The sequence below is a fragment of the Crotalus tigris genome, unplaced genomic scaffold (assembly GCF_016545835.1).
Source record: "Crotalus tigris isolate CLP2741 ecotype Arizona unplaced genomic scaffold, ASM1654583v1 scf7180000019328.220996217465:2438092, whole genome shotgun sequence".
Lineage (NCBI taxonomy): Eukaryota > Metazoa > Chordata > Lepidosauria > Squamata > Viperidae > Crotalus > Crotalus tigris.
In genome coordinates this window covers 1,535,680-1,550,124 of record NW_024097488.1, presented here as the reverse complement: position 1 = coordinate 1,550,124, position 14,445 = coordinate 1,535,680, and the positions used below count along the sequence as shown (strand labels likewise).

The 14,445-nt window shown below is 40.1% G+C and overlaps 1 protein-coding gene across 6 annotated transcripts in view; it reads left to right on the top strand.

Moving 5' to 3' along the window:
• WBP1L (WW domain binding protein 1 like) overlaps nucleotides 1–14,445 on the top strand; it is a 46,251-nt gene that overhangs the window by 28,063 nt on the left and 3,743 nt on the right. For 2 of the 6 annotated variants that reach the window (XM_039361703.1, XM_039361705.1), the window contains exon 2: nucleotides 12,582–12,684. The exons of 1 other annotated variant lie outside the window; for it this stretch is intronic. In XM_039361703.1, the coding sequence (XP_039217637.1) occupies nucleotides 12,582–12,684 (103 nt within the window). Of the gene's footprint in view, nucleotides 1–2,646; nucleotides 7,474–8,856; nucleotides 8,921–12,397; nucleotides 12,461–12,581; nucleotides 12,685–14,445 lie in introns of all 6 variants that reach the window. 3 more of the 6 variants (XR_005558909.1, XR_005558908.1, XM_039361706.1) reach the window with 3 other exon arrangements.

Below are 14,445 nucleotides of genomic sequence, written 5' to 3'. Positions count from 1 at the left end.
AAGCCCTAGGGGTTACAGAAAAGGGCTGCAGGATGCATGTATTACCCATTTCTGAACTAAGGTTCAACAGAATCTGATCCTGCTTTTTTTTAAAGGAAAGTACAATTGAATGTGAAAAAGTTTCCCCCTGTTATTTAAAAGTACTTTTAAAACTAATCTTAGCCTTTCAAACAACATAATATGGCATAAGTTCAAACTGTCCTTACTGTACAAGGATTTCTACAGAAAATATCTCACTTATCAATCAACGTCCATAAACTATAGTATATGAAATCTGTAATTAGTAGGTTGAGAACAGCTTCTTTTCTTGAGCACTGTAGAGCTAAATTTCTGATTTATATTAAGAGTTCTCCACATCTCTTAACAAATCAGAATGTGGATAAGTTATAAAAGCTCAAATTATAATCAAAAATTTATAAAAGCAAGTGCCATAATCACACATGAATCTGAGATTATCATTAAAAGAAATTGTCCAATAAAATTGACTATAGAAGAATTTTACTTTGGTTTTTGTTTATATTTCTGTAAAATTATGGTTTAAAAATTTCTCTGCAAGGGTTTGGGGAGAAACTTCAGCAGGTTTATCCATAATACTGATTGTCCAAAAATGTTGGCCACTGTTTGCTGTTTTCTTTGAGAAAAACAAACAGCTGAAGGGTTTGGGGGAAGTGGAGAGTATATCTCATTGGACTCTTGCCATCTGAAAATGTTCCACATACTTTTAAAAAATAGGTGCCAAGCATCATCCCTCTGCATAATTCTTAATTTTAGTGATGAAAAGGCCAGCTGGTACAAGACAGCATTTCTTCCTGCTTATGTGGGGGGTGGCATATAACAAGAAAACACAAGCATTTGCCAGGCATCTGCCTGGCAGCCCTTAGTTTCCTCTTAGCTTTGGAAGCGGGGAAATGGAAATTGCTTCACAATTTTCTGAGTAATCTTTGTCCAGATTCAACTTAATACTTATTATATTTGTTACTAGTGGTTTCCACATTCACTGTGATTAAAAATGGCAAGTGGATTAAATCAGATAAATTAAGTAGATAATTAGAGTCCAAAATGCACTTTTTAGCTAGCCAGTGTAAGCAAGGTTTTAGAGGAATTGTTGTGTTTTTTAAGCCTATAGCCCAGTGGTTCTCAACCTGTGGGTCGGGACCCCATTTGGGGTCGAACGACCATTTCACGGGGGTCGCCAAACAAGGCTATCCGCCATTTTTTCCCCCTTTTCTTTGGCCACGCCCCTGGCACCCGGTGATGTATAAGTGGTTGGGGGTCACCACAACATGGGGAACTGTATTATGGGGTCGCGGCATTAGAAAGGTTGAGAACCACTGCTATAGCCCATCTTTTTAGGAAGTAGAAGAAATTGATGTTAATGATTCATGTAATAAAATCACTTGAAATACAGTATGATAAATCATATTTAGAATATCTAGTTTGAATGTGCCATCCTGATAAATCAATTAATGATTAACATGAAATTAGTTTTCTGTGAATGTAAAATTAAATTAGTATGACAGTGTAGATAGATTGTGTTTGGATACTACAGCGTATCTTCCATAAAAATTGTTCAAAATCATATTGTTGGACATGTAATTTAGAACTGGGTACATTAACTTGTATGCTTTGGTCATGTCTTGTTCTTGCTTGATCACTGTACATGTGCTCTTCCTGATTACACATAGTCCTCGATTTATGACCACAATTTCTGTTATTAAATGAGACATTGAAGTGAGTTTTGCCCCATTTTACAAATTTTTTTGCCCCAAGTGTTAAGTGAATCACTGCAGTTGTTAAGTTAGCAGCAAGTTGTTAAGTGAATCTGACTTTCCCATTGATTTGGCTTGTCAGAAGGTCACAGAAAGTGATCACATAACCCAAAGATACTGCAACTGTCATAAATATGAGTTTGATCATATGATCATTGGGATGCTGCAGTGGTCATAAGTATGAAAAAAGGTCATAAGCCACTTTTTCAGTGCCATTGTAACTTCAAACAGTCACTAAATAAATTGTAGGTCGAGGACTATCTGTATATTCATTTGGGGACATAGGATTAACTAAAAGAATTATTTTGTAATGCTCAAAAGTGAAAGGTACACCTGACTTGCAACAATAAATTGTTGATGTTGTACACACTATTTTTGACAAAGATGATTTTCAAACAATATGGTCATTTTAGAGTAGTTCATTTTATAAAACAATTCCACGCCTTGTTTATTTTCCTTTATTATTTGCTATAGATTTTGAGGTTAACCCTTTAATGTTGTATGTGTTCATACTTTTGTTTTGTTGATATAGCATAATAAAATTAAAAAATAGCCAAGATTATATATATGAGTGTATACATTTTAAAATCATAATCATTTCACATAGCCATATAATAGTGAATTAAGGATTTAGAAAATTTAGAATAAATTAGATTTTCAAAGAGAGGCAGAATCAGCTTCAGCCAGCAATTTTGATTAGTAATTAAGGTTAACCAAAGCATGTGGATTTCCAGTTATGTTCAAAGTCACTTCTCCATTCTCCAGCATTTCATTATTTTCTCTGAGCATCTGAAAGTACAGTATTTGAGGTACAATTTGATAAATAAATAACCTTTCCCCTTCTTACCTTTTCTCTCCTCCTCCTTCTGCCTAAAAGTGTTGCTGTTCTGAACAAAATAGAACCTTAAAAAGAGCATTTCTCCAGTATGATGAGTGGAGAATCCACCAATGGGTTAGCTTTGTCTTCTGCCCGGATAGACTAAGTCAGCCAAGTTGCCACGCCTCCGTCCCTGGAGCAGGATTCCAGTCTCGACTTAGTCTCTCGCCCGAAAGAACACACAAACTTGGCTCTAGGACAGATCACCAGATCAGGTCGTATTTAACTTTTTTCTTACCTTTTACCTAAGGCGGGGGGTGGGAAACGAGCAGGCGTTCGTTCGTCGCCGTTTCCAGCTGATTGGAGCGGACCGCAGGATTTTATTCAGCCCCAACTGATCATCGGAGGGGAAAACAAAGAGCCAGTCGCCATTTTTGGCACCGTGTGGCTTCAGAGTGGGAGGAAGAATTTCCCCCTGGGTCGAAGGAAGCCATTGAGGGAGGAATCTCCCCCTGGGTGGAAAGAAGCCATTCCTAGCCTCCGCGATACAGCAGGACCACTCGATACCGGCTCACCATCCCCCAGCTGTAAACAGCGTTTTTTTCTTGCGACCACCATTTTCAAGCCGCAAAATTCAAAATAACTGGCTAGCCAGCTTGCTCAGATCCCAACAGGCTGGACATCAATTTCTGCCTGTGGCATAGCGCTGGTCAGCAACAGCTGGCTCAGACAGGTACAAGGTAGAGGATTTCAATTTCTCCATTTGAATCAGGAAGGGATCAAGCCGGAGAGGTTCTGAACTGGGGGGGGGGAGAAAAGGGGAAGTGTGTGCCGCCCTTCCTCAGCTACAAGCCATCCCAGTACAGGAGAATACCACCACCCCGTACCTGCTGAGTCACTCACAATCCGGCACAAGTTCAATTACCACACCTTTGAATTTTTTTGTTTTTATTTTAAAGGAGGAAGTGAGATAGAAGAGGAAGAGTCACGACAACCTGAATTGTCTGCCCAACAATTATGTGCGGGTCGTATCATTAATTTGATCTTGCCGCTAACAACAACACAACAGAGTGTTGGATCAAAGGTGCACAGAGGTGTGGCTATACCATTTATTGGCCTTGCCACTTTGGACTGCTTCCAGTCATCACCTAGAACGACCTATCACCAGGCCTCTCACCTGGAGATTCCTTTCAGTCCCTACACTGAGATATCTCTTATATCAATGGCAGATACCATTGCTGCTCAGGCAGCGCAGGATTCCTCCGTTAGTCCTCCTGGACATAAGAGGCCAAGATCATCCAATCAGGAAGCAGCAGGAAGGATCAAAGCCAAAGCAATATCGGGCAAAAGATCCTCCAAGGCCGCTGATAAGAAGGCCAAACGAAGACATCAGGCTCTGGAGAAACAATTCTCTAAAGCCGAAAAGAAACAAAGCACAGCAGAAGATGGACTAGTTCCCCCTGCTTACACAGAGGAGGAGATTTTCGGCCTACTGCAGTCTATTCAGGAACCTCTGGAAACAGAGGCTGAGGCAGAACAATCAGGATCTCCTCTAAGCGATGGGCCTAAGATCAGACCATCAGGTTGACAGATCCGGCAATAGGGACAGATTTAGGCAGCAATTCCAGTTGAAGCGGCCCTTTCGAGGAGCGGGGGTCGCCCCTTTTGTAAATCCAAGTGACGGGGAAAGCTCCCCCATTGGTGGCAGGCTGGCCCTCTTCGCACACAGATGGCAAGCCACCACCACGGACCTTTGGGTTCTAAACACCGTCAGATTCAGCCTCTCACTGGAATTCACCTCCAAGTCCTCGAATCATTTCGTTCCTTGCCCATCACCCAAGGATCTGATCAAGAGAGGCCTCCAGCATCTCTTGGTCATTCAAGCTATAGATCCGGTACCAACGGGGCAACATGGACAGGGATTCTATTTCATCTTATTTATAGTCCCAAAGAGTTCGGAGGGATGGAGAGTAATTCTAGACCTAAAAAGTCTGAACAATCACTTGGCATACAGACTCTCCAATTCATATTAGCCGGTATCAGAAGGGGAGACCTCTTGACATCCATAGATCTGACGGAGGCTTACCTCCACATCCCCATACTTCCCGAGCATTGGAAGTTTCTCAGGTTCTATTACACAAGCCAACATCTTCAATACAGGGCTCTACCCTTTGGACTGTCATCAGCCCCCAGAGTGTTCACAAAGGTACTGGCAGCTCTGGCCGCTCATTTACGAACCATCCCCGTACGTATCAGTGCTACCTGGATGACATTTTAATACAATCCTCATCAGTACAGGCGGCACAGTCAGAATTGGCATTGACCCTAAGAATCCTTCAAGACCACGGGTTCTCAGTAAATTTCCAGAAGAGACAGACAGTTCCATCAACTCGCTTTCTTCATCTGGGAGCTGTGATAGACACACTGAAGTGCGAGGTCTACCTATCTCGAGTGTGTCGAACGAACATTCGAGTTCTGGTCAGTCAGATTCGAAAGAAACGGTCCACCACACTGGCCACACTCTCCCACCTGCTGGGAAAGATGATCTCATGCATAGCAATCGTGCCCTGGGCACGACTACATTCCAGAAGCCTGCAGTGGTTCCTGCTCCTGTTTCAGAAAAGAGGAACCAGCTCCTCCAACCAGAAGGTAAGGGTCCCATCATAGGTCCTGAAGTCTCTCCAATGGTGGTCATCCCTAGCAGTGGGAAAGGGATACTTGTTCAAGGAACCCACCCGAGGCATCCTGACCACGGATGCCAGTCTATTCGGTTGGGGAGCACACTTACAATCACAGCTGGCACAGGGCCAATGGCCCAAGGCAGATCTGAGACACAATATAAACTGGCTAGAGCTCAGAGCCATACACCTGGCCCTTCGCCACTTCTGCAACTCAGTGGCAGATCAGCACGTCCTAGTTCTCACGGACAACATGGTGGCAAAGGCCCATATCAACCAACGGGGGTACACGATCCAGATCTCTCATGGCCGAGGCCCAATTGGTGGGAATCTGGGCAGAGAACAACATCTCCCTCAGGGCCGAACACATATCAGGAGAGGCAAAACAGCAGGCAGATTTCCTGAGCAGGGCAACAGTAGACCACTCAGAGTGGAGCCTGCATCCAGTTTTCTTCAGAGAGGCATCAGAGAAGTTCGGCCATACAGTACTGGACTTATTCGCCAGTCCCAAGAATGCTCGGCTTCCAAGGTTTTTCTCCTGCTTCCTCTCACCAGGTGCGGAGAGAGCAGATGCGCTCCAGGGGCCTTGGCCCAAGGAGCTGCTATATGCCTTCCCCCCTCTTCCTCTGATGCAAGCAACCATCAGCAAAATATTGCAGGAACAAGCAGAGATTATACTTATTGCTCCACACTGGCCAAGACGGCCGTGGTTTGCCGACCTTGTGAGTCTTTCAATATGTCCTCCGTGGAGGATTCCATACGACCAAATCTCCCTCAGCCAGGGGGCCTTACAGCACCCAGAACCACAGTGGCTCCAACTAACCGCCTGGCACTTGAACGGAGCCTCTTAATAGGGGAATCTTATTCCCCAGACGTCATTACCACGATCCAGGCCTCGAGAAGGCCTACAATTAACAGAATTTACGACTCCACGTGGAAAAATTACTGTAGCTGGTGTGCAAGACAGCATTTAGATCCTTCTAGAATTACTATCCCAAGGATCCTAGACTACTTGTGGGAGAGGCTTAAGAAGGGTTTAGCACCCAACACAATTTGTAGACAGGTGGCCGCCCTATCCACCATCATCCCATATGGCAACTCTGAACCACTGGCCAAACACTCCATGATGCGCTCCTTCATTAAAGGCGCAACAAACAACAGACCACCCGTGGTCCACAGATATCCTTCCTGGGATCTATCCAAGGTCCTACAGGCCATCACCTCATCCCCATTTGAGCCTATCCGGACCTGCACCTTATAGTACCTGACACTTAAGGTTGCATTTCTGGTCACCGTAACTGCGGCTAGATGCATCTCAGAATTGGCAGCACTATCAGTTAGGGAGGACATCTTCCACGCAAATAGGGTGATCCTACGACTGGATCCTTCCTTCATTCCAAAGGTCAATTCCTTGTTCCACAGGTCACAAGAGGTGGTGCTACCAGATTTTTCTCCTCAGCCTTCCCATGAATTGGAACGCAAATGGCAAATGGCCCTAAGGCACTACATAAAGCAAACTGCACCATTTTGCAAGTCTGAGGTCCTGTTCGTATCCTTCCAATCTCTCTCAAGGGGTTGAAGGGTCACGGCATCCACAATCGGCAGATGGATCAGGAATTGCATAGCAGGAACAAACCAAGGGCAATTGCTCCCAGTCCCTAATCAGATCACCGCCCATTCTAACCCGCAGCACTGCAACATCAGCAGCGTGATCGACTCAAGCGCCGATTGAAGAAATATGCAGGGCGACAATGTGGGCGTCGCCTTCCCCTTTTGTAAGACACTATAAACTAGATAGGTTCGCATCGGCGGAGGCCTCCTTTGGTAGGAGGGCCCACCAATGCTTATTTTCAGAGAGTGGGACACAGGCCCAAACTGATTCCCACCTACAGACAGTGAGGCTTTGATACATCCCATTGGTGGAGTCTCCACTCTTCATGCTAGAGAAGGGGCATTGTCTTACCTGAACGCCTTTTCTCAGCATGACGATAGAGAATCCACTCCCACCCTTAGGGCCTATCAGGGTCTGTGTCAGAAAAAAATGAGCCAACACACTTGAACCATAGCCAACAGCTGCACCTCAGTCGAGACTGGGGTCCTGCTCCAGGGAGGGAGGCATGGCAACTTGGCTGACTTAGTATATCCAAGCAGAAGACAAAGCTAACCCATTGGTGGATATTCCATTGTCATGCTGAGAAAAGGCGTTCAGGTAAGAGAACACCCCTTCTATTTTGCTTTTAATCCTTGTATTTTATTATTTTAAATTGTGAGGACTTTTTCTACATTAATATTCTGATACTGTTCAAGCCAATCTAAAATAGGGGAGAAGCACTTTTCACCAGTTTGCCTTTTGGTAAATAGCTTTCTTTATGTCAACTCTGCTATTGCCACTCTGTTTCAAAAGTCGTTCAATTTGGTATACAATGCATTTTGAAGCGGATATCTTGTCCTAGCACTCATCTTTCTCCCAGTAGTCGACGCACAAGGAAGAACTTGCTGAAGTTGGCTGCCTCATGACTCACTATTTCTTCTGGCTGAAATAGCAGACCATGTGGTTTTCCTGATACTCGACGGTTTTAATATCAAATTTTCCAGAATGAATTATTGACGACTATGGGGGTACCACTGTATAACAAATTCCCCAAATTCTAAAAATGGTTATTGGCCAAAGGAGTTATCTTCCTTTACTATATCATATAGCATTTAGCAGTAGCATTTTAGGCTTATATACTACCCATAGCATTTTATAGCACTCCTTGGGCAGCCCCCAACAATCTAGATCCTCATTTTACCATCCTCGGAAAGATGGAAGGCAGAGTCAACCTTGAGCCCCGTCAGGATCAAACTCCAGGCTGTGGGCAGAGTTAACCTGCAATACTGCATCCTAACTAAACACTGCACTACCAGGGCTCATCTATCATAATGTTAGAATTCAAAATCATAAGAAACAAGTTATTCTATATTAGTCTTGATTATTTGTTCATCCAGCCCAGCATTATTTGTTCTGATTGGCGATGGCTCTTTAGAATTTCAAGCTGGTGATGTAGAATGTTTCCTACTTTATCTTTTAATTGGAAACATAATAGATAAGCATAAAATCTTCTCCAAGTGAAGTTTGTTCTACCACAGAGTTACAATCCTTTTATCAGAGTTCTCTACAAATATTGTTTTAAATTTTCAAGTAGCATATTGAACATATTGAACATTTGTAATGGAAAAAACAGTGCAAAGGAATCCTTAAAATGTTTAAATATGTATGCTTCAAATATGTTGCTATTTATGCTGGTTCCATGAGGGAGCATCCTAAGTGGAAAAAACAATCTTTAGATTTAAAGTAAGTTTTTGTTACATTTATAACTTTTTAAATGAGAATTGTTAAATTTATGTCTAGTAAATTTAATAAATTGCAAACAAAAGTATATACTTCCTATATTTTCTGTCTAAAATACTATGATAGGCTGTGCCTCATGCTGTGTTTTGTTATACAAGAAGTATGTAATAGCCCTTGAAGTTTGGGGGAGCTCTATTTTGGAAAATGTTGAGCACTTTAACATGTCACTAACATTTAAAAGCTCTATCTTTTCACCGTTAGGACCACATTGCTTCAACTAGTTTTGAAAATTGCTTTGTCATTATACCGTTGGCAGATATTCAAGGTTGGTCTGGACAGTACATAATGTGATTGCCTTGTTCACTGCCCAAGACAGCTATCTTCCTGAATCATTTAAAGTGAATGTATTTGCAGTTGGAGTTTCATGTACCACATTCTTAGCTGCACTACTTTATTATAAATTATTACAAGAGGGTTACTATAGTGAATGAACTAGCCATCATTCCAGATGCTTTCACAGAAGGCCATTTTACAGTCATGTCAGATGGCTAATATCTACATAGTATATACCAGTGATAGTGAACTTATGACACATGAGACAAAAGTGATATGCCAGTGTTCACCAACAATTGTTATTGAAAGCACATCCATTCTCTTGTGATTTTTGAAGGCTGTGGAGGCCGCATGAGAATGGGGTGTGCTCTCACACAGTCTCCAGCCTCTCTGAAAATCATGTGAGAGAGCATGCTCCTGCATGGCCTCCTACACCTCCGAAAATCGTGCAAGAACAGAGCATGCTTTCACATGATTTCTGCAGAGTGTGTGGAAGAGCATTCTCCAAAGACACTTCAGAACAAAGGCCTTGTGCGACCTACAGCAGCCTGTGTAGTAGGCCACAGGGGCCTGTCAACAAAAAAAGAACACTGCCTGGAGGTAAATGGAAGGCAGCAGATCCTGGCAATGCTGGGCTGCGGGGGCATTTTCATCATTCGCCAAGGCTTCTGCATCTTGGAAAATGGTACAAGGCAGCCTTTTTCAGGGGCAGCAGTGGCGCTAGAGTTGATGTCAAGGCCTGAGCCTCACCTTCATACCCAGTCTCGATGCTGCCACCAAATGTTGTTCATACGGCACTCCTAGATGTTATAGTAAAGATTGTTATTATTTTTTGTGTGTGTTGGGGTGACACACCAGCAAAGTCAAGTGTTTGAATGCTGAGCTGAAAAAGTTAGACATCACTGTACATACTGTACTATATCAAGGAATCAACAACTTTTTTTCATCAGTAGAACTTCCCTGGTAGCATGTACACCAGGGAAGAAAATAGCCCACTAACCTTCCCCTTTAACAAAATAGAACAAAAAAATATGGTTATTTGGAATCCTAATTTCAAGAAGGGAGGGGTCAAGAAAGTTTTGCCAAGGCAAAACTGAAAGGATTTCCCTAGCTAGCCCTACATAAGCCTTGTCTTGGGATAGAAGAGGAGAGTTTTCTGGAAAACAGATTGAGATAAGCTTTTGGTAACCAGGTTATCCCACTTAGCACAGTGTTGTGATTTGTGAAAGAGAAATAATGTCAGTGTATATTCACACACAGTGAAGGTTTATGTGAACTTTTGAGCTCATTACAGATTCCAGGGAGAATATTCCATGTAATGGGTAAGAATCCTCCTCCCCTTTTAAAAACTGGTACTTTGAGGTTAGCACTTTGAAAATGATGCCAGCTGTCTTGCTTTTTGTGATGAGTGCTAACTTCTTTTGGGGTAACATGAGTTGGTGGAACTCTTTAATGCTAAGATTCCTGATTGGATTTACCGTATTTTCCATCATGTAAGATGACTTTCTAAACCATGAAAATCTTCTCAAAAGTCAGGGGCCGTCTTATACGCCCAGTCGTCTTATACGCCAGAAAATACGGTAAATGTAAAATGAGTCTCTTTAGAAATAACAAAATTGTTCTATTTACATGATCTAAAATCAGTTTGATGATTTTAATGGAAATTAAAATTTAATGGAATAAATTTAGTTTGACATGTTTGTTTATATAAAATTTCAAGGGATTTACTAAAAAAAAAAAAATCTCAAAGATTTTTGGGCTTGTTCCAGGTGAGACTTTTACTCTGAATTTTGAAGAGATCCAGCTTAATGTCATTTTTTTATTTTTTAATCCTCTCACGTTTTTCTAGTCTTTACTTATTTCTTTTCGACAGGAAAAAGCCTTTTTTATTTTGACTGATAACTCTGATGCTTTCCAAAACAGTGTTATGTTTTAAATGTTTTCCTAATTATGATGATGCTAATTTATTTAGTATTTCATATTCAATATCCTGAAAAATAGCCACAAATGCTATTTTTCTATTATCAGTTAAATTAAAGCTATTTGGTATCTTACATCAGTTAACCAACAAGCCAAGAAATTCTTGGTTCAAATCATAATTATATATCTCCTTAGTAGGCTTCCTCTGATACTTTCCAGATGGGTTAAATTTTAACTCTTTCAGTTCCCAGGAAACATTTTGTATAAATTCTATTACTTGCCTCATCACTTACTCTTCACTTCACTTCCTCTCTTTGCTTTCTCCTCATTATCATTCTTTATTGTAAAGATCTAACCTTTTTGCTTATGATCTAAGGCACTATGTGCTTTAATGATGCTATAAATATAACACCAAACCACTACCTTGCCTTTAGTATTTATTTAACTTAGTGCCTTCTGGTACTATAGCTGTGTTTTGCTAAGTAGATAGGAACTATTTCATAATAAGATTCTATGGCAGTAAATATTTCAGCTAAATTAAGGCTATTAAGTTAAAAAAAACTATTATGTTTGAATGTTTTTGTGCTCCCAATGCATTAATTTAAAACATATTTTACCTTGAAAAGACATCTGAATATTGTATTATAACGCTTACGGACTGGTCTGATCCAACTTTAGGCTACACCCTTTCCTATGGTGATGCTCCGTGGTCGGGGAGGAAATTCTTATACTTTTGCCAGCTTGTTAAAAAAGATTAAACCCACTGAAAATATACCTAGGATAAACCTTGATAAAAGTAGCTTGAAACAGATTTGGAAATGAAAGAATTGGAGAAATATCCTTAGTCAGCATTGATCATGTTGGCAAGGAATTCTAATTGTTGCCCTGCCAACACACCTATATATCTCAACTAAATAAAGTGTAGTATGAAAACATGGAGTAAAATCAGTAGCAAATGAACTATATATAGACTTTTTCTAGACAAAACTATAAGTAATCCTCGACTTACAATCATAGTTCAGCCCAAAATTTCTGTTGCTGATTAAGACATTTGTTAAGTGAGTCTTGCAGCATTTTACCACCTTTCTTGCCATAGTTATTAAGTGAATCATTGTAGTTGTCAAATTGTAACGTGGTTAAGTGAATCTGGCTTCTCCATTGACTACTTGTCAGAAGGTCGCAAAAGGGGATCACGTGACCCCAGGACACTGCAACTGGCATAAATATGAGTGAGTTGCCAAGTGGCTGAATTTTGATCATGTGACCATGGGAATGCTTCAATGGTCCTAAGTGAAAAGCCGTCCTAAGTCACTTTTTTCAGTGTCATTGTACAGCCATTGTAACTTTAAACAGTCACTAAATGAACTGTTGTAAGTCGAGGACTACCTGTACAGGGGAAAATGAGCAATGAGACCAGATAGATACTTATAGAAAATATTTGATTTTAATGCAACTAAAAACATAGCATTTTTTTAAATTTGATGATATCAAGGAAACTTAAGGTTTTCATTTCATTTCCAAGGGTTATTTAATTTTATGTGCTTTTCAGATAGCTACAAGCTACCCATAACGTATAGAAGAAATCCATAATCTATATCCAGAATATTGACAGGTATTTAAAACTTGGGTTAATACATGTCTCACAAACCTTCGTTTGTGGGATTAAGACTCACATGAGCCTCCCCACTTGTCAAATTGCTATGTTAGTAACATATTTCTTTCTTGCATTGTAGGACAAAGAAACCTGCATAGGAATCAACAATCAGAGTTACAGTTGTGAAACAGGCCATTGCTGTGGACAGTCTCAATGCTGCAATTACTATTATGAACTCTGGTGTAGGTTTTTAAAATTCATTTTATAATGCAAATCATAACTACTCTTGGGTTTAGAATCTGATTTTATCCTTATCCCCCCCCCCAAGAAATGTTTTTATAGATTGAAACTGAAGCCTGGCAAAACTGACTACAGGTAGTCCGCAACTTACAACAGTTCATTTAATGACCATTCAGCATTACAATGGCACTGAAAAAAGTGACTTAGGACCGTTTTTCATAGTTATGATCTTTGCAGCATCCCCATGATCATGTGATCCAAATTCAGATGCAGCTGGCAACTGGTTCATAGTTATGACCATTGCAATGTCCCAAGGTCATGTGATTCTCTTGTGTGACCTTCTGACAAGCAAAATCAATGGGGAAGCCAGATTCACTTAACAACTGGGCTAACTTATCAACTGCAGTGATTCAGTTAAGAAATAAGGTCTTCTATGACACCTTAAGACAATGAATGAAGGGTGCTTTTTCTTTTCATATTTTATTAAGAAATACTGAATATAAGCATTTCATGGTTTTGCTCAGAAATGCATATTTTTAGATGAAGCTGTTCAGCTAGAAGATATTCTTTGAAAAAAACTAAAGCACTGGAAACCAAAATTAGTTTGCACGATTTTTATTTAAAGATTTCTTATGATTCTTTGCTTTTATGTAATTTTTTCAGCCAATACTATTGGCTGAATCATAAGAAATCTTTAAATAAAAATCATGCAAACTAATTTTAGCTACTCTGATCCAAAAGAATTTTAGCTACTCTGATTTTAGCTACTCTGATCCAAAAGAAGATATTACTTAACATTTTTAGTGATTTGCAATGGGAGAGCTTGCAATAAACAGAAAACAATTGAATTAATTTTTGTGCTACGGTTGCAATGAAAAAAAAATATAGTTGAGTTAATTAACACAATTACTGAGTAATTTTCCCATTCCTCAAAACCTTTGCCCTAAATGAGTAACTAAATGAGCATTGCCACCAGAGATGGTAGCATGTACCAATTTGATTACAGTTCTTATTTTTCTTAAGATTACATAACTTATCCTAAATTATATTTTTTGAAAATGTAAAGTACTTTCCTTTGTTCAGAATCTAGCTGTATTGAGGTCTCAAGTTCAGGCATTATATAAGAAGGAAAAAACAAACCTATGCACACATGCGCACATACACACACGGACATATTTATATTTATATCTTCCTTTATAATTTTTTTTAAGTAATTCAAGGCAGCAAACATACCTAATACTCCTTTCTCAATCCTGTGAGGTGAGTTGGCTGAGAGAGAAAGCCTGGCCCAAAGTCACACAACTAGCTTTCTTTTTCAGCATTAGGTATAACACTTCTATGATATTCTCCATTCCCTCCCTCCCTTCTCTCTGCTAAACATTGGGATTTTTTAAATAGTATTTCCATCTTGTAATTCTACAAACGGAAAACAAAATAGCTGATAATTTTGGCTGTTTTATCATGAGCATTTTACTACCTTAAAGATACTTTGTTATTTCTTAATGAAAGAAACAATCTTTTTTTTATAATAACCATATATTTAATGTCTTGGTTATCTCATCTTTCTCTCCCATTCATACTTAATTGTTTTTCATCTTACCTGGTATGAAGTCAGCCTTAAAATATTCTCTCTTTTCTGGCAGAAGCAATAATTCTCACTTGACTTCCATGATATCAACTGGCTTCCCACAGGCCACTTTCATTCAAATCTTCATTTTTAGTTGTTGTGATGACTCTTATTTACAGTTGACTGGAATAAATAT